General features: G+C 37.3%; 2 protein-coding genes across 2 annotated transcripts; both read left to right on the top strand.

The window, feature by feature from the left end:
• The first annotated feature begins 2,937 nt into the window (after positions 1–2,937).
• Positions 2,938–4,094, top strand: LOC113336633. Its single transcript, XM_026582283.1, has 2 exons — positions 2,938–3,530; positions 3,662–4,094. Exons 1-2 carry the CDS (start codon positions 2,938–2,940, stop codon positions 4,092–4,094), a joined length of 1,026 nt encoding a protein of 341 aa, XP_026438068.1.
• Positions 4,095–5,716: 1,622 nt separating this feature from the next.
• On the top strand, positions 5,717–6,589 carry LOC113336634. The gene has a single exon (XM_026582284.1). It carries the CDS (start codon positions 5,717–5,719, stop codon positions 6,587–6,589), a length of 873 nt encoding a protein of 290 aa, XP_026438069.1.
• Positions 6,590–19,517: the final 12,928 nt, after the last annotated feature.

The following is a 19,517-nucleotide window of genomic DNA, read 5'->3' on the forward strand; positions in this document are numbered from 1 at the left end:
CCACCAATTTAGAGAGCTAGGTTTATAAATGCTTTGTTTGCGTCATTAATCAGTCCCACTACTGGCTGACATATAATCAAGCACCCAAAACATGATAGTTTAATATATTCAGTATCAATTAAGTCTTACATATTTCACAATCACAAGCAAACATTTGAGATCTAGAGATAAAAGTAAACACCGAGGAATTCAAAAAGATCTAATAGCCAACAATCACTAGCAAGAACAGGATCTGTTTAGAAGTTATGTCTTCGAATACAACGATAATTAGTTCACTGGAAATGAGGAGAGAGAGAGAGGAGAAAAAGCAAGAATTGAAGAACAAGGTTCCTTTAATTTTCACCACCATGGGTACAATTCATCAAGAGTATAACAGATCAACATGGGCATCATTGTTTCCAGAAACAAATTCAAGCATCAACAAGGGTAGAGGAAGTACAGCGGGGAAAGAACGATCAACATCAACAGTAGTAAATGCAGTAGGCACTAAGAGCGTCCACAGTGGTGCGAGTATAACCAAAGACCAAAGACTAAAAAAAAAGACCAAATTTGGATTTAGTCCGTCATGTGGCGTAGTGGGAAAAGAGTATATTTGGTCGCGCGTTGATAAACATTACGCCTGGGATCAGGCGTTGGTAAAGATAACGCCCGAATGGGGCGTTGGTAAAGATAACGCGCGAGTGGGGCGTTGGTATAGTATACGCTTCAGAAACAAAAAAAAAAAAAAAAAAAAAAAAAAAAATGGGGCGGAGGTATAAAGCCCGCCCCATGTAAGTTTTGAAAATTTGTGAAAGTGGGGCGTTAAGTATATCAACGCCCCGTTTCATACGTACATTATATTAACGCCCCATCGGGTGTACATTATATCAACGCCCCGTTTCAGGCGTACATTATATCAACGCCCCGTTTCATGCGTACATTATATCAACGCCCGATGAATGGCGGAGATTATATCAACGCCCGATGTGTAGCGGAGATTATATCAACGCCCGACTATATTTGGATTTGGTCCTGATCCCAGATCAAATTTGGTCTGGATTTTACTCTTTGATCAAATTTTGATCGATGGTCCGTCCCACTACGCCAGCCCACTCGACTGAAAATTTGGGTTTACTAGTCCATTGCAGTTGCTCTAAACAGTGTATATCCATAGGCAACAGATCTTTTGAATTGGCAAAAATCAAAAACAATGGAGAAATCATGGCATCACTCAAGGAAATTAAAACAGGCTTTAAGGAATTCATAATCTCTCTCACAGCCCTAGAATGGATAAGCACCATCTTGGAACAGGAATCTTCAACATTAAGAGAAAGACCGACATATTGGAGCTACAATAAATCTGCAGAAAGGCTCTCTCTAGTTAGAAATTTCTTTGCTAATGGAGAAATGCTAAAACTAACTCGGATTGGAACTAACAGAGATCCAGCTCAAGTATGCTTCTTCCCTTCAGGTGGAGATGGAAGTGGATGGACTAATTTTGCAGAAGCCATCAAGTTCTATTTGAGTTTGGCTACAACATTTCAACAAATACTTCCCAAGCAAACCCCAACTCCAGTGACCAAGACACATCAATCAGGCAGATTTAGCAACAGATGGAAAGGAGCTTTGATATGTGAGACTCAAAATACCTCCACCCCTTGGACTAGAATTGCACAAATAATCGAATCATTATTCAAATTGCAAGGGTCGGTGATGTTATCACCCATCTCAACCACAAAAACTTTAGCTTTGTTCTTTGTGGATACAGAGTATAAAAAAAAGGAAATCTTATCCAAGCAACAATGGGACAGTGATGAAGTAAAGCTCAGGTTCACAGAATGGAATCCAACTGCTAATAGTCTCAAATCTCAAAGGTGCTACTTTTCCCAAATCAGTATGGCTTGCTGTTCATGGAGTTCCACTCCATATTTGGAATCTGAAAACCTATCGGAAAATAGGTAAAATGTGGGGTGGACTAATTTCACCTCATGCCAACTCACTCAATGGTCTAGATTATTCAACAATTTATCTTCAAGTTGCAGGCCCGATTAACAATAAGGAGGAATTCAAGATGATGCACATAGATGAACTGTCTTTTCCCATCGCAGGAGAGGTGCTGGACAACGAAGATATCATAGGAAAATCTGAACTACAAACAGTTGAATCGGGAGATCATACAATGCAATTTCCTCCTATTGGAAATTCTCCTCGTTCTGAAGAATTTTCAACTGATGGCAACAATGGTAATTCTCAAGAAAAGATAAGGATAGAAGAGCAAATGGTTCTTTTTCCAGTCAGAGAAGTTGATGCACCTACCTATAACAAAGACCATAGTACAGTTGCTGCCGTTGACGAGGTACTGTTCCCTGTATCAAACCTGACACTTCAACTACCTCCATTAATTGAAATTTCAAATTTTGAACTAGTTTCTTCCGTGCATATTGCGCGCACCGAGTCGGGTTGGATCAATACCCGTATAAATAGAAACGTTGATGTCCCTTTAGTCGATCAATCAGATCAAGCCCATGTCTCTCTGTTAGTTAACAGGCCAACCCAGTCAAATCATACAAATTCTTTTGACTTTGTTATTTCTCCCAACTCAACTGCATCACCGGAAACTTCGAATTCAACCGCAACAGCAGACGAAACTGTCTCCTCTCAAGATCCGGGAACCTCTATTGAAACAATCTCCCAGCAATTGCTTTGGAAAACAATCAGAAGAAGACAACAACATCGACTGATGAATGCTTGCAAGAACTTCAAAGTTTAATTGATTCTTTTAAGAAATGGCCCTTTAATTGGAGTCTGTTTTAGGAAAACAGAAAAACAACTTGAAGCTCTTATGCATAATTCTACTTCTAAGAACGAGTTCAATCTCCTGAAGCTTTTCGAAGAAACAAATCAAGATAAGGAGAATGAAATTGAAGAGGCTATTGCATCCGTCCATTTGGTAGATCCATGAAGACAAATATCATCTCATGGAATGTTAATGGGTTACTCGACATTACCAAGAGAGACAGTCTACAAGTTCTCCTCAGAATGTGGAAGCCAGATATCATTTGTTTGCAAGAAACCCATGTAAAGGGTTGGAAGAGACATCAAGTGAAACAACTGTGGGGAGCAAATAATTTTAATTATGTTGCATTGGATTCCATTGGGCGGTCTGGAGGTATTATCATTATATGGAACACCAATACAATCAATGTGATTGATTTTCTTCTTGGTGCTTTTTCCATTTCTGTTAGATGCAACTACATAAATGATGATTTTGTGTGGATGCTCACTTCTGTTTATGGTCCTGTCCACGATTTTGAAAAGGATCAGTTTTGGGATGAACTTAGGGATATGCGCACTATTTGGGATGATCCTTGGGTTCTTTCTGGAGATTTCAATTGCACTAGGTTTGCCAATGAAAGGTCGGAGCCTCAAGTTATTACCAGGTCAATGCGCAGATTTGCTTCTCTTGTGCGCAACCATCAGCTCATGGATTTACCTCTTGTAGGTAGTCATTTCACTTGGTCCAGAAATACGTCGTGGAGTAAAATCGACAGGTTCCTCATTTCTTCTCAGTGGGAGGATCACTTTCTGAGAATCGAACAATCCTCTCTACCTAAACCTTTTTCTGACCATATCCCTATCTTACTATCTACTGAGGAAGAAGGATGGGTCCTTGTCCCTGCAGATTCGAAAAAATATGGCTTCAAGATGATTCTCTTAGGGGGCTTATGGAAACTTGGTGGCATTCTTTTTCATTCACTGGAACTCCTGGGTTTATTCTTGCTAAGAAAATGCAAGCTCTTAAAGAGAAGCTAAAAGTATGGAACAGGGATGTCTTTGGCAAGATTGATAGACTGGTGCAGGCTAATCTTATTTCCATTCAAGGCATTTTTGCACAACTGGCGCTTGATCCTAATAACGCTCAATTGTTGGATGACCAAATTATTGCTGCAGCTGATTTAAAAAGACTTGCCAAGATGCATAGTGATTTCTGGAAACAAAGAACTAACATCAATTGGGTTGAAGAGCATGAGAACAATACTCATTTTTCCATAAATATGCTTCCGCTAGTCAAAGAAACAAGAGTTTTTCCCAACTCAAGATCAATGGGGTTATGACTAAAGATTGAACTCTCATCAAGAAGGAACTTGTTACTTATTATCAGAATTTATTCAATGAAGAAATGCACACCAGACCCCAATTAGATGGGCTTCCCTTTCCTGCTATCTCTTCTATTGACGCCACCAGAATTGAAGCTAAATTTGAAGAAGAAAAAGTTAAGCAAGCTGTCAAGGAATTAGGTCAGGAAAAAGCTCCAGGCCCGGACGGTTTGTTATTTCTTTGTGTTGGGATTTTATGAAAAACGACATAATGAAGGTCATGGAAGAGCTTTACTACAACAAAGTCATTGATTGGAGGCTTAAGTCTACTTTCCTTGTGTTAATTCCTAAGGTGCAGAACCTCGAGCAGATTTCAGATTTTAGGCCAATAAGCCTTATGAGTAGCATCAATAAAGTTATTTTCAAGGTTATTGCAACTAGATTGAAGTCCGTCCTCCCTCAGATCATTAGCTTTCAGCAATCCGCGTACGTGCAAGGTAGACAAATTATGGATAGTGCACTTATAGCCAATTAATGCATTAATTCTATGCAAAGTAACAATCAAAATGGCATTCTGTGTAAAATTGACTTTCAGAAAGCGTATGATAATGTCGCGTGGTCCTTTATAGATTATGTGCTAAGAAGAATGGGGTTTGGGAGTAGATGGAGAAAGTGGATTGAAGCTGCTATTTCGTATGTTCACTTCTCGGTGTTAATCAATGGTTCTTCTAATGGCAGATTTAAAAGTTCCAAAGGTCTTCGTCAAGGAGATCCATTATCTCCATTTTTATTTCTTATTGTGGTTGAATCTCTCAACTTAATGTTTGCTAAAGCTTCCCAAATAGGTTGGATTCAAGGCTTTGAAATAACTCCAGGAGGATCCAAAATTACACATCTTCAATTTGCTGACGACACCTTGATCTTCATGAAAGATGACTTAAGTAGCATTCACCATTTGCAACATCCTTATTTGGTTTGAAGTTATTTCTGGTCTCAAGATTAATTTCCATAAAACTTCTTTAATGGCAGTTGGCAGGGTTCAAAATTTACATTCTTTTGCCGACATTTTGGGGTGCAAAACCCAAGTGCTTCCCACCAAATATATCGGTCTACCCTTGGGAAAACCATATAGAGCTCCTATCAAGTGGAAAGCTATAATCGAAAGAGTCGAATCCAGACTTCCAGGCTGGATAGCTAAGAGCGTAACGCGCGGCGGTAAACTCACTCTTATCCATTCTGTCCTTACTGCTCTTCTTATTTATTTTTTCTCTCTTTTCTTAGCTCCGGTCCATATAATAAAGAAATTAGAAAGAATCATACGAAACTTTTATGGGATGAAGGAGAGTAGAATAAGAAGTATCATCTTGTGGCCGGGGATGTAATCACCAAACCTAAAGATTCAGGTGGTTTGGGGATTAAAAATTTGCGTCTCATGAATGTAGCCCTCCTCATGAAATCGTTATGGAAGTTTGGTGAGGATGATAATCCTCTTTGGAAGCAATTGATTTCTGAGAAATATGGCGTTGAAGACTTGGGATGGAACTCTAAACCTTCAAAACAAGCTTACGGTTGTAGCATTTGGAAAGGCATTCAAAAGTTCAGTCTTGAATTCAAGTCCAAGTGCAAGTTTGTGGTAGGTAATGGTGAAAGAATCAAATTTCTGGCGAGATATTTGGATCGGAAATTTACCCCTAGCAGATCAATTCCCTCATGCTTTTGAAGCTTCATCTAACAAGGATCACTCTATAGCTGAAATGTATGACGTTTCCAATCAAAGTTGGTCTTTGGGAATAACTAGAAGAATTCGGGATCATGTAATTGATAACGTTTCCGGTCTTCTCTTTGTATTGGAGAATAACAACACAGTGTTCACCAATTCTGCAGACACAAGAGTGTGGATGGACAACGGCATAGCAGGTGATTTTTCGGTCAAAAAATACTATAATTGGCTTCTGCGGCGAAGCAACATTGACGAGGAGTGTAATCACGTCCCTGCTAACAAGATTTGGTCTAAGCTTTGGCCCCCTAAGGTTAGCTTTTTTATGTGGCTTGCATCAAAACAGAAGGTCTTGACCCAAGACAAGCTCATCAAAAGAAAATGGAGAGATTGGGTAAATCATTGCTATCTCTGCATCAATGATGCTGAGTCGTCCACGCATATGCTTCTCCATTGCTCGTATGCGAGCAAAGTCTGGAATTCCTTCATTCAGGAATTCAATATCGTGTGGATTATTTCTCCTTCCATTGACATAGCTCTTCACTGTTGGCCTCACACAAAGATCAAAACGAGAAAGGCTCTTGTCATCAACTCGATTCCTGGTGCAATTATTTGGAATTTATGGAAAGAAAGAAACCAACGGGCTTTTGATAACAACTCTCTCGATAACAACAAGCTTATAGAAAGAATCAAGTTCACCATTGCTTACTGGCTTCAGAAACAGCCTCAATTCAAGGGTATCACTCTACATTATTTCATGCTTAAATGGAACATGGTCGTCTTTGAGCCACCATGAGTTTCTCTGTTTATATTCTTGTAGTGTTTTTGAGGGATTTTGGTTCCATCTTTCTTCCGTGTTTCAGGGTGTTTTAGATTGTTGTCCCTTCGGTTTTTCTGTCATGACTCCAAGGGACCTCTGTGGGTGGTTCTTTGCCCCCTTTTGGTCGGTCTTTGTTTGTAATCCTGTTCATGCTTTATGAACTTTTCTCTTTCTAATAAATTTCAATTTACCGATCAAAAAAAAAAGTTTACTGGAAATATTGGAGGACAGTTATTGTGTTGCACATTTAATATAATGTTATAAAGCCTCTGCCTAAGTTTGAAGCTGGACATCCATGGTGTACTAAAATGAGGTTGTTCAGTGTTAAGTTTCAAAGAATATATACTGAAGAATACATGGGGTACACTATGCGTGTTGCATCCGAATACTTTATATAACTGCAATCATCAGTGAGTCTCTCACTAGTCAAAACTCCGGTTTGTTTTAGCAGCGGGATTAACCCTTATCTGACTTAAAAACGTGCAACTTGTTGGTAATAATTTGTATCTAACATTTTATTCAGCCCAGACTTTGAGCATGACACTCCATTTTTGGGCCTACGAGAAGTCATTGATGATTACAGTCTATACGCATGATGAAGTACTCTGTTCATGTGATTATTATTGCCACCAATTTAGAGAGCTAGGTTTATAAATGCTTTGTTTGCGTCATTAATCAGTCCCACTACTGGCTGACATATAATCAAGCACCCAAAACATGATAGTTTAATATATTCAGTATCAATTAAGTCTTACATATTTCACAATCACAAGCAAACATTTGAGATCTAGAGATAAAAGTAAACACCGAGGAATTCAAAAAGATCTAATAGCCAACAATCACTAGCAAGAACAGGATCTGTTTAGAAGTTATGTCTTCGAATACAACGATAATTAGTTCACTGGAAATATTGGAGGACAGTTATTGTGTTGCACATTTAATATAATGGTATAAAGCCTCTGCCTTACATAGGCTTCATATCTCCATTTTTTTTTCTCTGTGACAGGGAAGCGACGGTTTACACCAGCAGTTCACCTGATCAAGCTAAAATAGATATTGGTACTTGGTTCCGTTCCATCGACTTGGAAAAAGAAATGAGAAACAGTAAAAAGGTGGTGGCTGTGCTTCCTGATAATGTACATGGCCCAGTGCACGATGTTGAACAAACATTTCGGAATATATACGAAGATGTTACAAAATTACCACCGTAAGTTGCTGTTTTTAGAGTCATGAGTATTTTTTAAATAATTTTTTTCTGAGGCAACCACATCCATTCTAAATGTTCGAAAAGTTTCTGGATTTTGTCGTAAAATGGTATTCGCTTGTCTAGTAGGTAATATATGACACCTTAGTTTACACGGGCTTTTTGTAGTGCTCCAAGTTATATATTTAATACTTACAATAAGTAGTTTCACTTTGTGCTGATTAGTCGCCGATCTTTCAGGAAATTTAAAGACTGGTTTTCCATGGAAGATATGTGTGTCCTCTTAATCAACCCTTTGGCTTTCCAAAGGTGTTGTGCTGGTCAAGTTTTGGATGCCATTCAGGCCAACTGTTCTAGCATAAGAGGTGTGCTAGTGACCTTGCATTGTTGGTTTCATCTTATTATGTGTTTAATGTTGATTTCATGCTTAAATTCTGGTTACACTCTTTGATTGAACTTTATATTAGGCATAAAGCTCGTGAGAAAGGCTGACTATCCTAGCAATTTATGGCCTACTCATTCTGCTCCCTCTGAGTATGGTATTGCCGTTGTTGTTTGGGATCTCGAACCAAGCGTAACAATCACGCACGAGAATCCAGATAGCAAGTATATTAACTACATTAAAGGCGAGTTTATAATCGGCAGGTAAACATAATTTTTCTTTCCTTATGATATAAATACAAACTGCTTCTTTTCTGACTTATAGCAAGCTTATTGCTTCATTTGTTTGGGCAGCAACTACATTCACCAAAGCGAGCCGGGGAAGGAGGTGTTGGAACATGCTACCAAAATTTTCAAATCTGGTTTCAGTGTTTGGGCATATCCGAATGGGTTTGACTTGGGTGGCTATATATTTGAGGCATCCTTAGTTGGTCTCGTGGAGTAATTTCGTTTACGTATGTTTTTTTTTATTATTACTTTGCCATTATTGTTTTCGTTTCTGGGAGTGACAAATACGAGTCCGTGTGTCTCAAACAATTATTTACAACTCTTTTTAATACAGTAAAGTTGAGCCTTTTTTACATACGAAGTAAAAGATGGATGCATCCGTGTTTCTTTGAAATATTGTGTTAAATCAGAAGGTAAAAGTGGCCATCTTAAAAGATAATTGTGAAGACCCAAACATCCGCAATCTTTGGAGAAGCTGATGGAAGATGCTGTCAAAGGTAAAGGTATTAACTTATGATGATGTGACAGCATCTTGGTTTAGATGACCCAACCAAGATCAGACTTACCTGTCACATACGGGTGTAAAAATGTGGGGGGAAAATCCGGTAGATGAGTAACAGCTTCGGTACTAGATGTTGATTCACTAATCACATCCTTTTACCCGAGTTGCAAGATTTGAAAACTGTGAAGGTTGCATTCAATCATTCAACAAAACTTGATACGGTCGTTCATAGTATTGGACAGACTTCCAAAACAAAGTACTGTTGCTAGCTTGATTAATGTTCTCAAGACAGAGGTTGAGCTGTCTCGTCCAGATCGGAACTAAGATAAGTATTATTTATTTTTATTTTTGAAAATTACTAGATTGAAGGAAAAGATTACATAAGGAGTGTAGGTTGCCTTTATCTCATTACAGTCATTTGAGATATTGATTTCTACCAAACCATATTTTAAAAATTGCTCTATGGCTAAGGGAGACCAAAAGTTCATATATCTCTGGACAACTGGTGATAACCGGATTTGGATTGAAAGATTCTGAGACATTTTTCCTTTTGAATCAACCAGCATTTTGTAGCCGTTATTTCTATTTCACTACTTGTATATACTCCTGCAATCCAGTTTGAGTACATATGTGCAAAAGAAAAATCAACATCATTATTAGGATTCAGGCCTACAGATGGAGGTAACATTGTACTGACTTAGCATATATGGGCATTTAAAAAAGAGATGTTTCAGAGATTCACATTCATGTTCGCAGAAAACACAATTCATATCTATATCTTTCATGTATTCGCTTAGTTTTTTTTCCTAATAGGCAGAGCATTATGTATACATTTCCACAAAAACATTTTAATCCTCTGCAAAATATTAAGCTTCCAAAAGAACTTCTAGAAAGATGCATTATCAATCTTATATATGTCTATAGATGAATTTTTGAGTTTCAGATACATGGATTTAATAGTAGAATTTTCATTCTTAGTAAATAACCGTCTAAGTTTATCTGGTTTCATCATACCATGTAGATTTGTGAAGATTCTATCTAAGTCAGCTGGAAAGTTATTTCTAACTTCTTCTTCATTCAACTTCTTCGTATCAGAGTCTAACAACTCAGATACAACTGTTAAAGAATTTAATTAAGAGCCACGGTAGGTTAGGAGATTGCTTTTCATATCTATAATCCATTTGTCTGTCCAAATATAAATTGGCTTACAGTCACCTACCTCCCAGCAGCTGAATTTATGAATCAAAGATATACCCTGCAGAATGGATCTCGATATCCAAGAGGCATTATAATGCTTCTTGGAATGAAAACAATTGTATTTTTAAAGTATTTATCTTTTAAAATAGATCCTAAGAGTGAGTTTTTATGAGTAGTCAATCTCCAAGCAAGTTTGACAATTATTGCTTTGTTCATGTTGCTCGCTTCTTTAAAACCTAGACCACCCAATTTATGGGTTCACAAAGATATTCCCAGCTATTAGGGTAAAAACATTTTTTTGTTTTCCCCATCAAAATTCACTTTGATTGACATTTATTTTATTTGTTATTTTCATTTTCATAGGGAGGGAGAAACTCCCCATCTGATAGATGGGTAGACTAGACAAAACTGATTTAATTAGGAATGATTTACTAGCTTGGACCATAGTTGTACCGTTCCATCTTTGAGCTCTGTTTTCCATATTAGTAACAATTTTATCAAAAGGTTTAATTTTCGATCTATCAATGAATAAAGGTGCTCCTAGGTATGAGTCAAAGATACTTATTTTCTTTATTTTTAAAAGCCTTATCATGATTCTTTGATGATTAAAATGTATCTTTTTACTAAAAAATAAGCCAGATTTAAAGAAATTAATAAGATGAACTGATGCATTACTAAATTGATTTATGATGATGTTTAATAAATTTTTGCAACTTACAAGACTAGCTTTGGATCGTTGCAAAAATAAGATAAGAAATTGGAGTTTTATGTTTATGTTGTAGGGCCTTGGGACCTTCAACCCATATAGATGTAACCAGGATTTACCTCATAACCTTTTTTTTAGAGCATGTATTTACAAGAAGATTAGGTTACAATATGACGTGGGTATGTAGTACTCATAGAGTCATGGAAGATAACTTGACTAATACAGATAGGGATTGCATGGTCCAAAATTTTGGTTGAAAAGTTTCCCATTTGACTTTCATTTGCCGCATGATTGGCGCAAACCACCCGCTGCTTGATTTCCTTCTCTGTAGTTATGTTGGATAGCGGCCTGCGAAATATGTCGTATTCTATACTTTATTTCTTCAATCATCCCTGAGATGTGCCAAGGGGGTTCAGTAGCGGATATGACGAAGAGCATAAAGTTTTCTGAGTCCATATCGATGGGAACTTTTGGCCATTGCCTTTAGGTTGATGTTCTTGATGCCAAAAGCAGAGCCCAAGTTTCCGCAATTAAGGTTGTTGTAATTCCTAAAGGTTGAGCTAAATCCATAATTGTTCATGCTTCAGAATCTCTGCAAATAAAACCTGCACCTGCGAAACCTGGATGCCCCCTGGCCTCCCCATCTGTGTTAATCTTAATCCAATTCAAGTTTGGTGTGGACCATCCTACCGAAATTGTTGAGATCCTTTTGGCATTTCTCGAGTGGTTAAGTACCGGTGAATTTCCTGGTAACACATGAGGTAAGGATTCTATTGCCACCGAATATTCTTGTTGTTGTTTTTTGCCCAATGATAGACACATTTTTGTGTCTAATTTGTCCTCAATGTCCGTATTGTTGGAACTCTATTTTTGTACTAATATTGTGTTTTTATGTATTTTTAGGAAATAAACATTTTTGGAAAATTCGGCTCGAAAAGTTGATTTTGGCACCCGGAGGGCAAGTGTTATTCGGACTCTTGCTTTTGGATAAGGGGTAACCTAATTACTAAGGGGCACCCCCAGGTCACCTCCAAGGCAGCTGCTATTCACACCTCTACTCTGGATAGGGGGCATTCCTTCTCAAATTCGAATTATGAAAATTGGCGGAAAGAACCATGCACGCAACAGATTTGGGTTTTGATTTGTGGACGATTTTTAAAGAGAATCAATCGTTTGAATTCTCTTGGGCTAGGCATGTTAAGGCTAAACAGGGTCTGCAAGGGCGTTTGGATCGATCATATTGGGCTAGAATAGCCAGACTAAGTCGAACAGGGAAGAGAGATATTTCGGAAACAGGGAGAATATCGAGTTGTGTTTTTGGAAGATACTCGAGTAAAGAGGGAAGATATTGTACCTAGGAGGATATATATCGATCCTAGAAGATTGAATAACAAAATATCTGTTATTAACGCGTAAACAGAGTCCACATGGAAAGAAATTTCGGACGTAGCCGTGAAGAATAAAAGAAGATATTGGGAGATATTCTGTGAGATTTGGTGGGGTTGTTACGTATAAATAAGCTTCCTTTGAGTCAGAGAAAGTTTTATCAAGAGTTTGGAGAGCTTTGGGACGCAGCAGGAGCAAAGAAGAAGAACCAGCAGCAATGTCCACCTGCTGCTGTTGAAGAGGAAGAAGGAGCTGAAGAACACGAAGAACGGACCAGCCAGGTCCGTCGTTTTTCAGCAGCGTCAGCAACACATCGGAAGTGTAGCTGTTTACAGCGCTGAGGCGGTATCGTTTGTTTGCTACACATCAGTTTATACAGCGAACTGTAACGCTTATAACTGTTGCGAATATCTTTTTTAGCATTTTCTCATCTTTTAATCAACTTTTTGAGCTATAAAAATGTATTTTGAGAACATGATTAATATGAGTAGCTAAATCCCAACACTGGGATGATGGAGGAAGGCGTTCTTTACGCATACAATAATTATATTTAATTCTTTTTTGACTACTTGCACTTTTTATAAATTGTTTTATGATTTTTCTTAATTGGTTGTGATATCGTATGATGATGTATGCTTGGTCTTAGTGCTTTTGATGCGTCATGCTAGTGATATACAATAAATCTTCTAAAAATCTACTTTGGCAAGAATAAGAGTCGATATCATTTGAGTTATAATTGTTTGGAATAAATATATGAATTGTGTGAATGATTAATGGTGGAATCCTGAGTCCTAGTGTCTCTTGATCCTGTGACAAATATTGTGTATATATTTTTATTTATAAATCTTTTCAATTCCGAGCAACGAACTCTTATTTACCGCACGAAAAATACTACAACACCCAAGCTAGGATTTCTTATGATGTTGTTTGCTTTTGGCGGAAAATTAGTTCATTCCTGGCCAACCATAAGGTCCAGAATATGAAACAAAAAGAAGAGATGACACTGGGAAATGGTTGTAAAATTTGGAAAATGGTGGTTTGAGGTCTTAAAGGACATGTGGGGTTATAGTTGGAGTTTGGTAAGGTTGATAGCTGAGTAAATAAGGTGTTCCAAGCTGAAGTCGCGGCTGAGAAGTGAATTAGTAAGTGAGATGCTGATTCCCGGTTAAGGTTGCATCCGGGGAAAATGTCGGAGCTGGTCAGATGGATGTGATGTAGGAGAGAGAAGGTTGGTAGACCTTCATAGATTGATTTCCACAAGAAAAACTGAATTTTTGGCGGACACTGTAAAGTTCACAAGAATTTTGTAGGTGGGAGTGGGTTTTGAGTAGGTTGACCTTGGGTTAGACATTTGTATCCCGATGAAGTAGTGCATTTTCCAGATTTTGGGTGGGACCAGATTATTTTTTCCTGGGGGCTATCTTGGGTTAGGTGGATGTTTATTATTTTTTGAGATGTAAGATGGGGTAGGTGTTTAATTTTTCCTGGTTCCAGTTCTGAGAGATCTGATCAATGATATCGGCTACTTTCCGGATAGGGTAACATTGAGCTGGGTCTAGGTTTGGGGAATGTGGAATCCAATTGGCTACTATTTAACGGTAAATTATATATCTATTGAATAAGAGTTCTTCTTCTTCTTCTGTTCTTCCATAATTTATTTCTACGTCAATATGTTATCAACACGACTCTATCGACTGTGGAATTTTTTTTATGGTTCAAGATCGGTGATGGATTACTTACTGAAGATTAGCGTGGTTCTAATTTTGTTCTTTCTTTTTTTTCATATTGTGGATGTTTTACCATGTATTCTCTTTTAACAAAAGAATTTCGTTTTCATAGTATTTACTAGGGTTCCACGAATGTATAATTTTCAAACACAGATTTCACCGTTAGATTTTCATGAAATTTTAATATGTTCAACCCAATTAGGTATTACTTACTTGGTTAATATTTAAATCAAATTGGAATATGATGCAACCTCCAAAACATGGTTTTAATGAAACTGTCTACGTTCAGAAAAACCCTAATATATAACAACGTCGAAAAACCTACGTTTTAATAATTGCAACCGTTGGATTATGTTTTATTTTTTGTATGTGTTATATATAGTTCTTATTGAGCTACTGTAAAAATTTCATAAATATCCAACCATGGTAAGTACTCGAAAGTATGCGATATTTCTATTTGTGTCCACATAAACGTAATCTGAAACAGTCTTATGGCATTATACATAATATTTTCTAGTTGTTGGATTATCCTAAAATTTTAATATGTTTAAAATAATATTAATATTAGTCAAATGTACAAATTTCTTCTGCCCAAATAGATAAATCTGGTACCTCACCAACTGCAATAAGTCTGGTTTTAGAAGTGTTTAATTTTAAAACAACAATGAACTCAAAACAATGTAATGAAGAAAACAAATGGTGTAATTCATATTTTTCGTTATCTATAAAAGAGGAGATATTGGAAAACCTATCTGACACCCCCTGAGAAACCACTGAACAATCCTTGATTGGTTGCCTTGTCCATGAATCTTGAGAAACCTTTCATCGCAATGTTAAACAAAAGATGAGATATTGGACAACCTTGTCTGACACCCCTTGAGCTAGTAAAGTAACCGAAAGAAGATCCATATATTAGTTAACCATATATGCTTATATTCGTTAACCATGACCTTGTCAACCCAATGAACCCGACATTGACCAAATAGTTGACCATACTTTGACTAAACCAATTCAACTCGAATTTGATCTTTTGGACTCAAAAGTACTTGAGCACCATTAAAAGGTCTTTGATGTGGAAGATTGTGTGAACAAGTACAATACCTCCATCATAAAGAAAAAAAATATTCTACCTATGACGATGCACCATCGTTCAAGGAGGAAGCCGCAGTTTTTACGTTTCTAAGATGACATGAGCCAGAAAAATCTTTCCATTTTTATCTTTTTAACTTCATTTATTTATATTAAACTACTAGTGAATGATGAAGTATGATAAAAAGAGATTCATGGTTTTTAGTAAGTTTTTCAACCTGATGTAAATGGTTGGGAGGCATGTGAGATTCTCTTAAACAACAATATGCATACCTGTTGGGATGAAGAAATTTCTCAACTTAATTAAGGTAACTGTGGAAAGGATAAATAAGGAAAGAACCTCGAAGAATGGAGGGTTAGATGTGCTAAATTATACCCACGTTTGTATACTAGAACACGTGAAAGAATACACATAAATTAAGGTAGAGGATATAAATGTTTTCTAGAATAGAGAAAGAGATGTAATTCTGGATCATGTAGTAACGATATAAAGTAAATGTATCCACTGAGCATGAGACAAATATGCAATTCTAACTCATTTAAATGAGAGTTTGAAACTTGGTATAAACATTTACTGAGAATGGTACAAGCAATGGATTGCAGGTATCATATAGTGGCAGTCAATTACAAGATATATAGAGAGTTTAAAGGACATTAAAATCACTACTCCCTCTGTCCTAAAATTTATGTCCTCTATTCTATTTTCGTCTATCCTAAAATACTGTCCAGCTTCTGTTTATGGTCATATTTTTTAGTCAAACTCTCAAATATATCCTTCAATTTTTGTAATTATAAAAATACTTTTAAATACATCCTTCAATTTTTATAATTATAAAATACTTTTAAATATATCCAATCAAAAATCTTAAATAATATCTTCCTCAGTCAGAAACAAATCTATTGAATCAATCCATAAATATTTTTATTTTTATCTTCTATTTAAACGTTTTAAATGATATCTTCGTCAATAGGAAACAAAATTACTAAATCAATCCATAAATATTCTTTGTTTTTATCTTCTATTTAAACATTTCTATAAATAATAAAATTACCAAATGTGTATTTTTCTTACATGCTCCATATACTCCTTTTTATTTTAGTAATAATATAGCATTTAATAGGGATAATTTGTACACTCTCTTGTGAAAGGAGAAGGAGACAGAAAAAAAAAAGAAAAAAAAAAGAGAGATTTCTTATTAATCAGTATAATAGACAAATATTAGAGCCTCTATTTATAGGGCTAGACACAAGGGCATCCCAGTAATAAATGATATTTACCCTAGATATTATTAACATAATTACACGTTTATAACACTACCCCTGATGATATTGTGTCTACGCTAATTGCCTCGTTAAAACCTTGACAGGAAACCCCAAAGGGACAAAACCTAATCGAAGGGAAAAGAGTACAATTGTGAGTAAACTTAGAACGGAGTTGGACATGCATATGTTGCCTCATTAAAACCTTGACAAGGAAAAACCCAGTGGGACAAAACCTTGACGAAGGAAAAAGAGTACAACGTGATAGTCCAGTAAAATACCTTTTACTATCATGCTCTCCCTGATAAGTAATTCAGTTGAATCTTGGGTTGCGAATCTTCCAGTTGAGACTTCCCAATTTTGGTAAACGAATTTCTTGAATGCTGGAGATAGTAATGTTTTCATAAGAAATTTGCCAGTTGATGAAGTCTTCTTTTGTGTTAGTCTTCTAATGATAGTGTTCTCGAGTCTTCATGCTTCTTTGAATATACTGAAAACTTGCTTCTTGGATTGCTCGCTTCCTGAGATGATTTGCAGAAGTAGTTGATGTAGTCTCTTCAACAAAGTGCCAATATACCGTTACAGTACTGTAGATGGGGCAAAACGAGTTGCTGGTTTTTACGAGATTAAGGAGACGACCGTGCGGAGGAAACTCCTTGAACCGAGCGAACTGTCAAACCTCACACAGATGCACTGCAAAAAAGAGAGTGCTTTGAATTCGAGAGATCAATCTGTAGGACTCCGGCCTAAACCAAGACAATGGCCGTTCCAGAGTCAATTCGGTCACAAAGAGGGAGATGGGTGGATCTGTAAGAGGAAAGCTGAGAAATGTGTGGGATCAATGATGATCGAAATAGGTGTGTTGTGTATTCTGCATAAAGAAGTTCTGAATGATTTAATTTACTCAGTTTAGAATGATTACTCAGACCATGAGTTCGTGTAGACGAAAGATTGTATGTATGAACGTTTGTGAATCCTTTTCAATCATGATTCAGAGACTTTTATCTTTCCTGAATTGTAAACACCTTGATCCCATGAAGTGTGACAGTTGCTGGAGTCAAAGAGTGGGGAAGTGGAAATCGTGTTAAAACCAGTTGCTCATCGTGCGAAGATTTAGTTGATTTTCCATCCACTACTTTGCTAACTCCTCCAACTGATTGCACGACTTGCTCACATTCTCATCGTGCGTATGAACACACGTGTCGTGCATCTCTTTGTCTGCGGCTGAAGGCCCATGGAACATTTCTCAGTCGTGCATCTCTTTGTCTGGATGTGATCGGTGAAGATAAGAACTTCTTCAGTCGCGCAAGTTTGCAATGTAGGGATCCGTTAATGATGTTTCATGCAATCACATCAGGTTGCCATGACACATTCATTGAAATTGATCTGAATTGATCTTTTCAACAAGATCAAGTCCCCAAGTGCATCCCAGAGGTGTTCATCTGCTTAACAGAAAAATATATGTTGCAGGATTTTATGTTATCCATGGATGAATGATGTTGCCTCTGCTTCAGAAGTCTTTTCATAGGGATAGTGAAGACTTATCGATTGTAGTTCATCTATGTTGATCGTCTTGGTGTTGAATCAGTGTGCCGTTAATGATACTCGTGCTAAAGTTAGAGGCATTATATGTACTCTTTGATTGGGAGTACAATTTGAAGCCTTCTAAGAACAAGGCACCGAGAGATGAGCGGTTTTTGATTTTCAGTTGGCCTTGGAAAAGTAGGTGATTGACAGTTGTAGGGATTTTCTTTCGGTTTGATAAAGATTTTCATTTAAATAAACTGATGTTGATTGCTGAGAGAGATTCAATAACTGAATGCAAGTATTGCATATGTTTTGGAGGGATTGATCAAAACACGAGTAAATTAAGAAAATCTTGCTTCAAACTTCATATGCTTGAGGGTCAAAACATCAGATCCCTTAAGAGAACGTCTTAGGCATGATCGTCTTGGCCCTGAATATCTTCGGTTCGGCTTTTCCTTCATTAGTCCTCCAACGTGTGATATTTCATGCTCGTACAGGCGTCAACACTTTTCCATAATTCGGCGGTGGAAATTCCTGAATACGGAACAGGAGTACATCCAAGACATTCCTTGTCATGATTGCATATCGTCTCTAAAATGAAAATTCCAGTGAGATGCTCGATTCGAAGAGGTGCAACCACTTGGTAAAATTTTGTTGTGGTGAAGGTATCCATTCATGACGTCTTGCAACGGATAAGTTGTTACCAGAATTGAGTCCCCATGCTAGGAGAGCATGTAGGAGAATATATGATATGGACATAGGAGGAATGAGACTTGCCTGAGTGCAGAATATTTTGAGAAATGTCAATGCACCTCCTTCATTTTCTTGTTTCAACATCATCAGAAACTCCTCCTAGTGCCATGACGACGGAGCGCTCACCAAATTCCCTGGATCGAACCTTCTTCGTTGGAGAGATGTGAAACCAAAGGCGTTTTGTCGGTAGCCATCTTTTCAGCATGGATCAATGTTCATCCGAGGATCAAGTCATATCCTGGATCTTCCTTGACCATAAAAAACTTGGCTTCTGTCTAGGTTGAGCCTATTTTCATCTTGAGAGTAATTTAGCCATAAGCATCTCTGAGCATTCCTTCATGATTCTTGATTGAGATGGGAACATAAGTAGCTTCTTTTCGAGTGATGCTTGTGGATCTAAGAGTCTTCAGTGGAATTATATTGATGGCGGATCAATGTTATTCCAATTTTGTTTCCTTTGAGATTGACTATGGCAAGCAGTCCACGGTCATGCATCTCTTTGTCTGCGGCTGAAGGCCCAGGGAACATTTCCGGAAATGGATATTCGTGTCCCTGGCACGATGTGATTTAGTGTTGTGAACATGTCTTTCCTTTGTGCCTTCGACGGATATAACATTTCACATATATGTTCGACCATGAACCGCTTCTTTGACAGGTTGTTCAGAGAGAGAAAGTCCTGACTGAGAGAGGATTCATGTGCACCCCTTCAGTCCCCAGGTTAAGTTCTCCTGATTCGACCTTTTACTTGAAGATGAGCTTCACAGCCTTGCAGTCGCTTGTTGGATGATTGACAAACCTATGAAAGCGACAATAACGAGGATTCTCCATTTATTCTTCAGTCGGCTTTTTCTTGACGTATGGAAATTTGATTGCACCATCTTGGA

The sequence above is a fragment of the Papaver somniferum genome, unplaced genomic scaffold (assembly GCF_003573695.1).
Source record: "Papaver somniferum cultivar HN1 unplaced genomic scaffold, ASM357369v1 unplaced-scaffold_154, whole genome shotgun sequence".
NCBI classification, from domain to species: Eukaryota; Viridiplantae; Streptophyta; class Magnoliopsida; order Ranunculales; family Papaveraceae; genus Papaver; species Papaver somniferum.

What these genes read in the sequence shown, in the direction of transcription:
- LOC113336634 (XM_026582284.1), top strand. Translation starts at nt 5,717, where the DNA reads ATGGTGAAAGAATCAAATTTCTGGCGAGATATTTGGATCGGAAATTTA.
- LOC113336633 (XM_026582283.1), top strand. Translation starts at nt 2,938, where the DNA reads ATGAAGACAAATATCATCTCATGGAATGTTAATGGGTTACTCGACATT. An exon ending in TCGTGGAGTAAAATCGACAG is followed by an intron (nt 3,531 to 3,661) that starts GTTCCTCATTTC and finishes TTGTCCCTGCAG; the next exon opens with ATTCGAAAAAATATGGCTTC.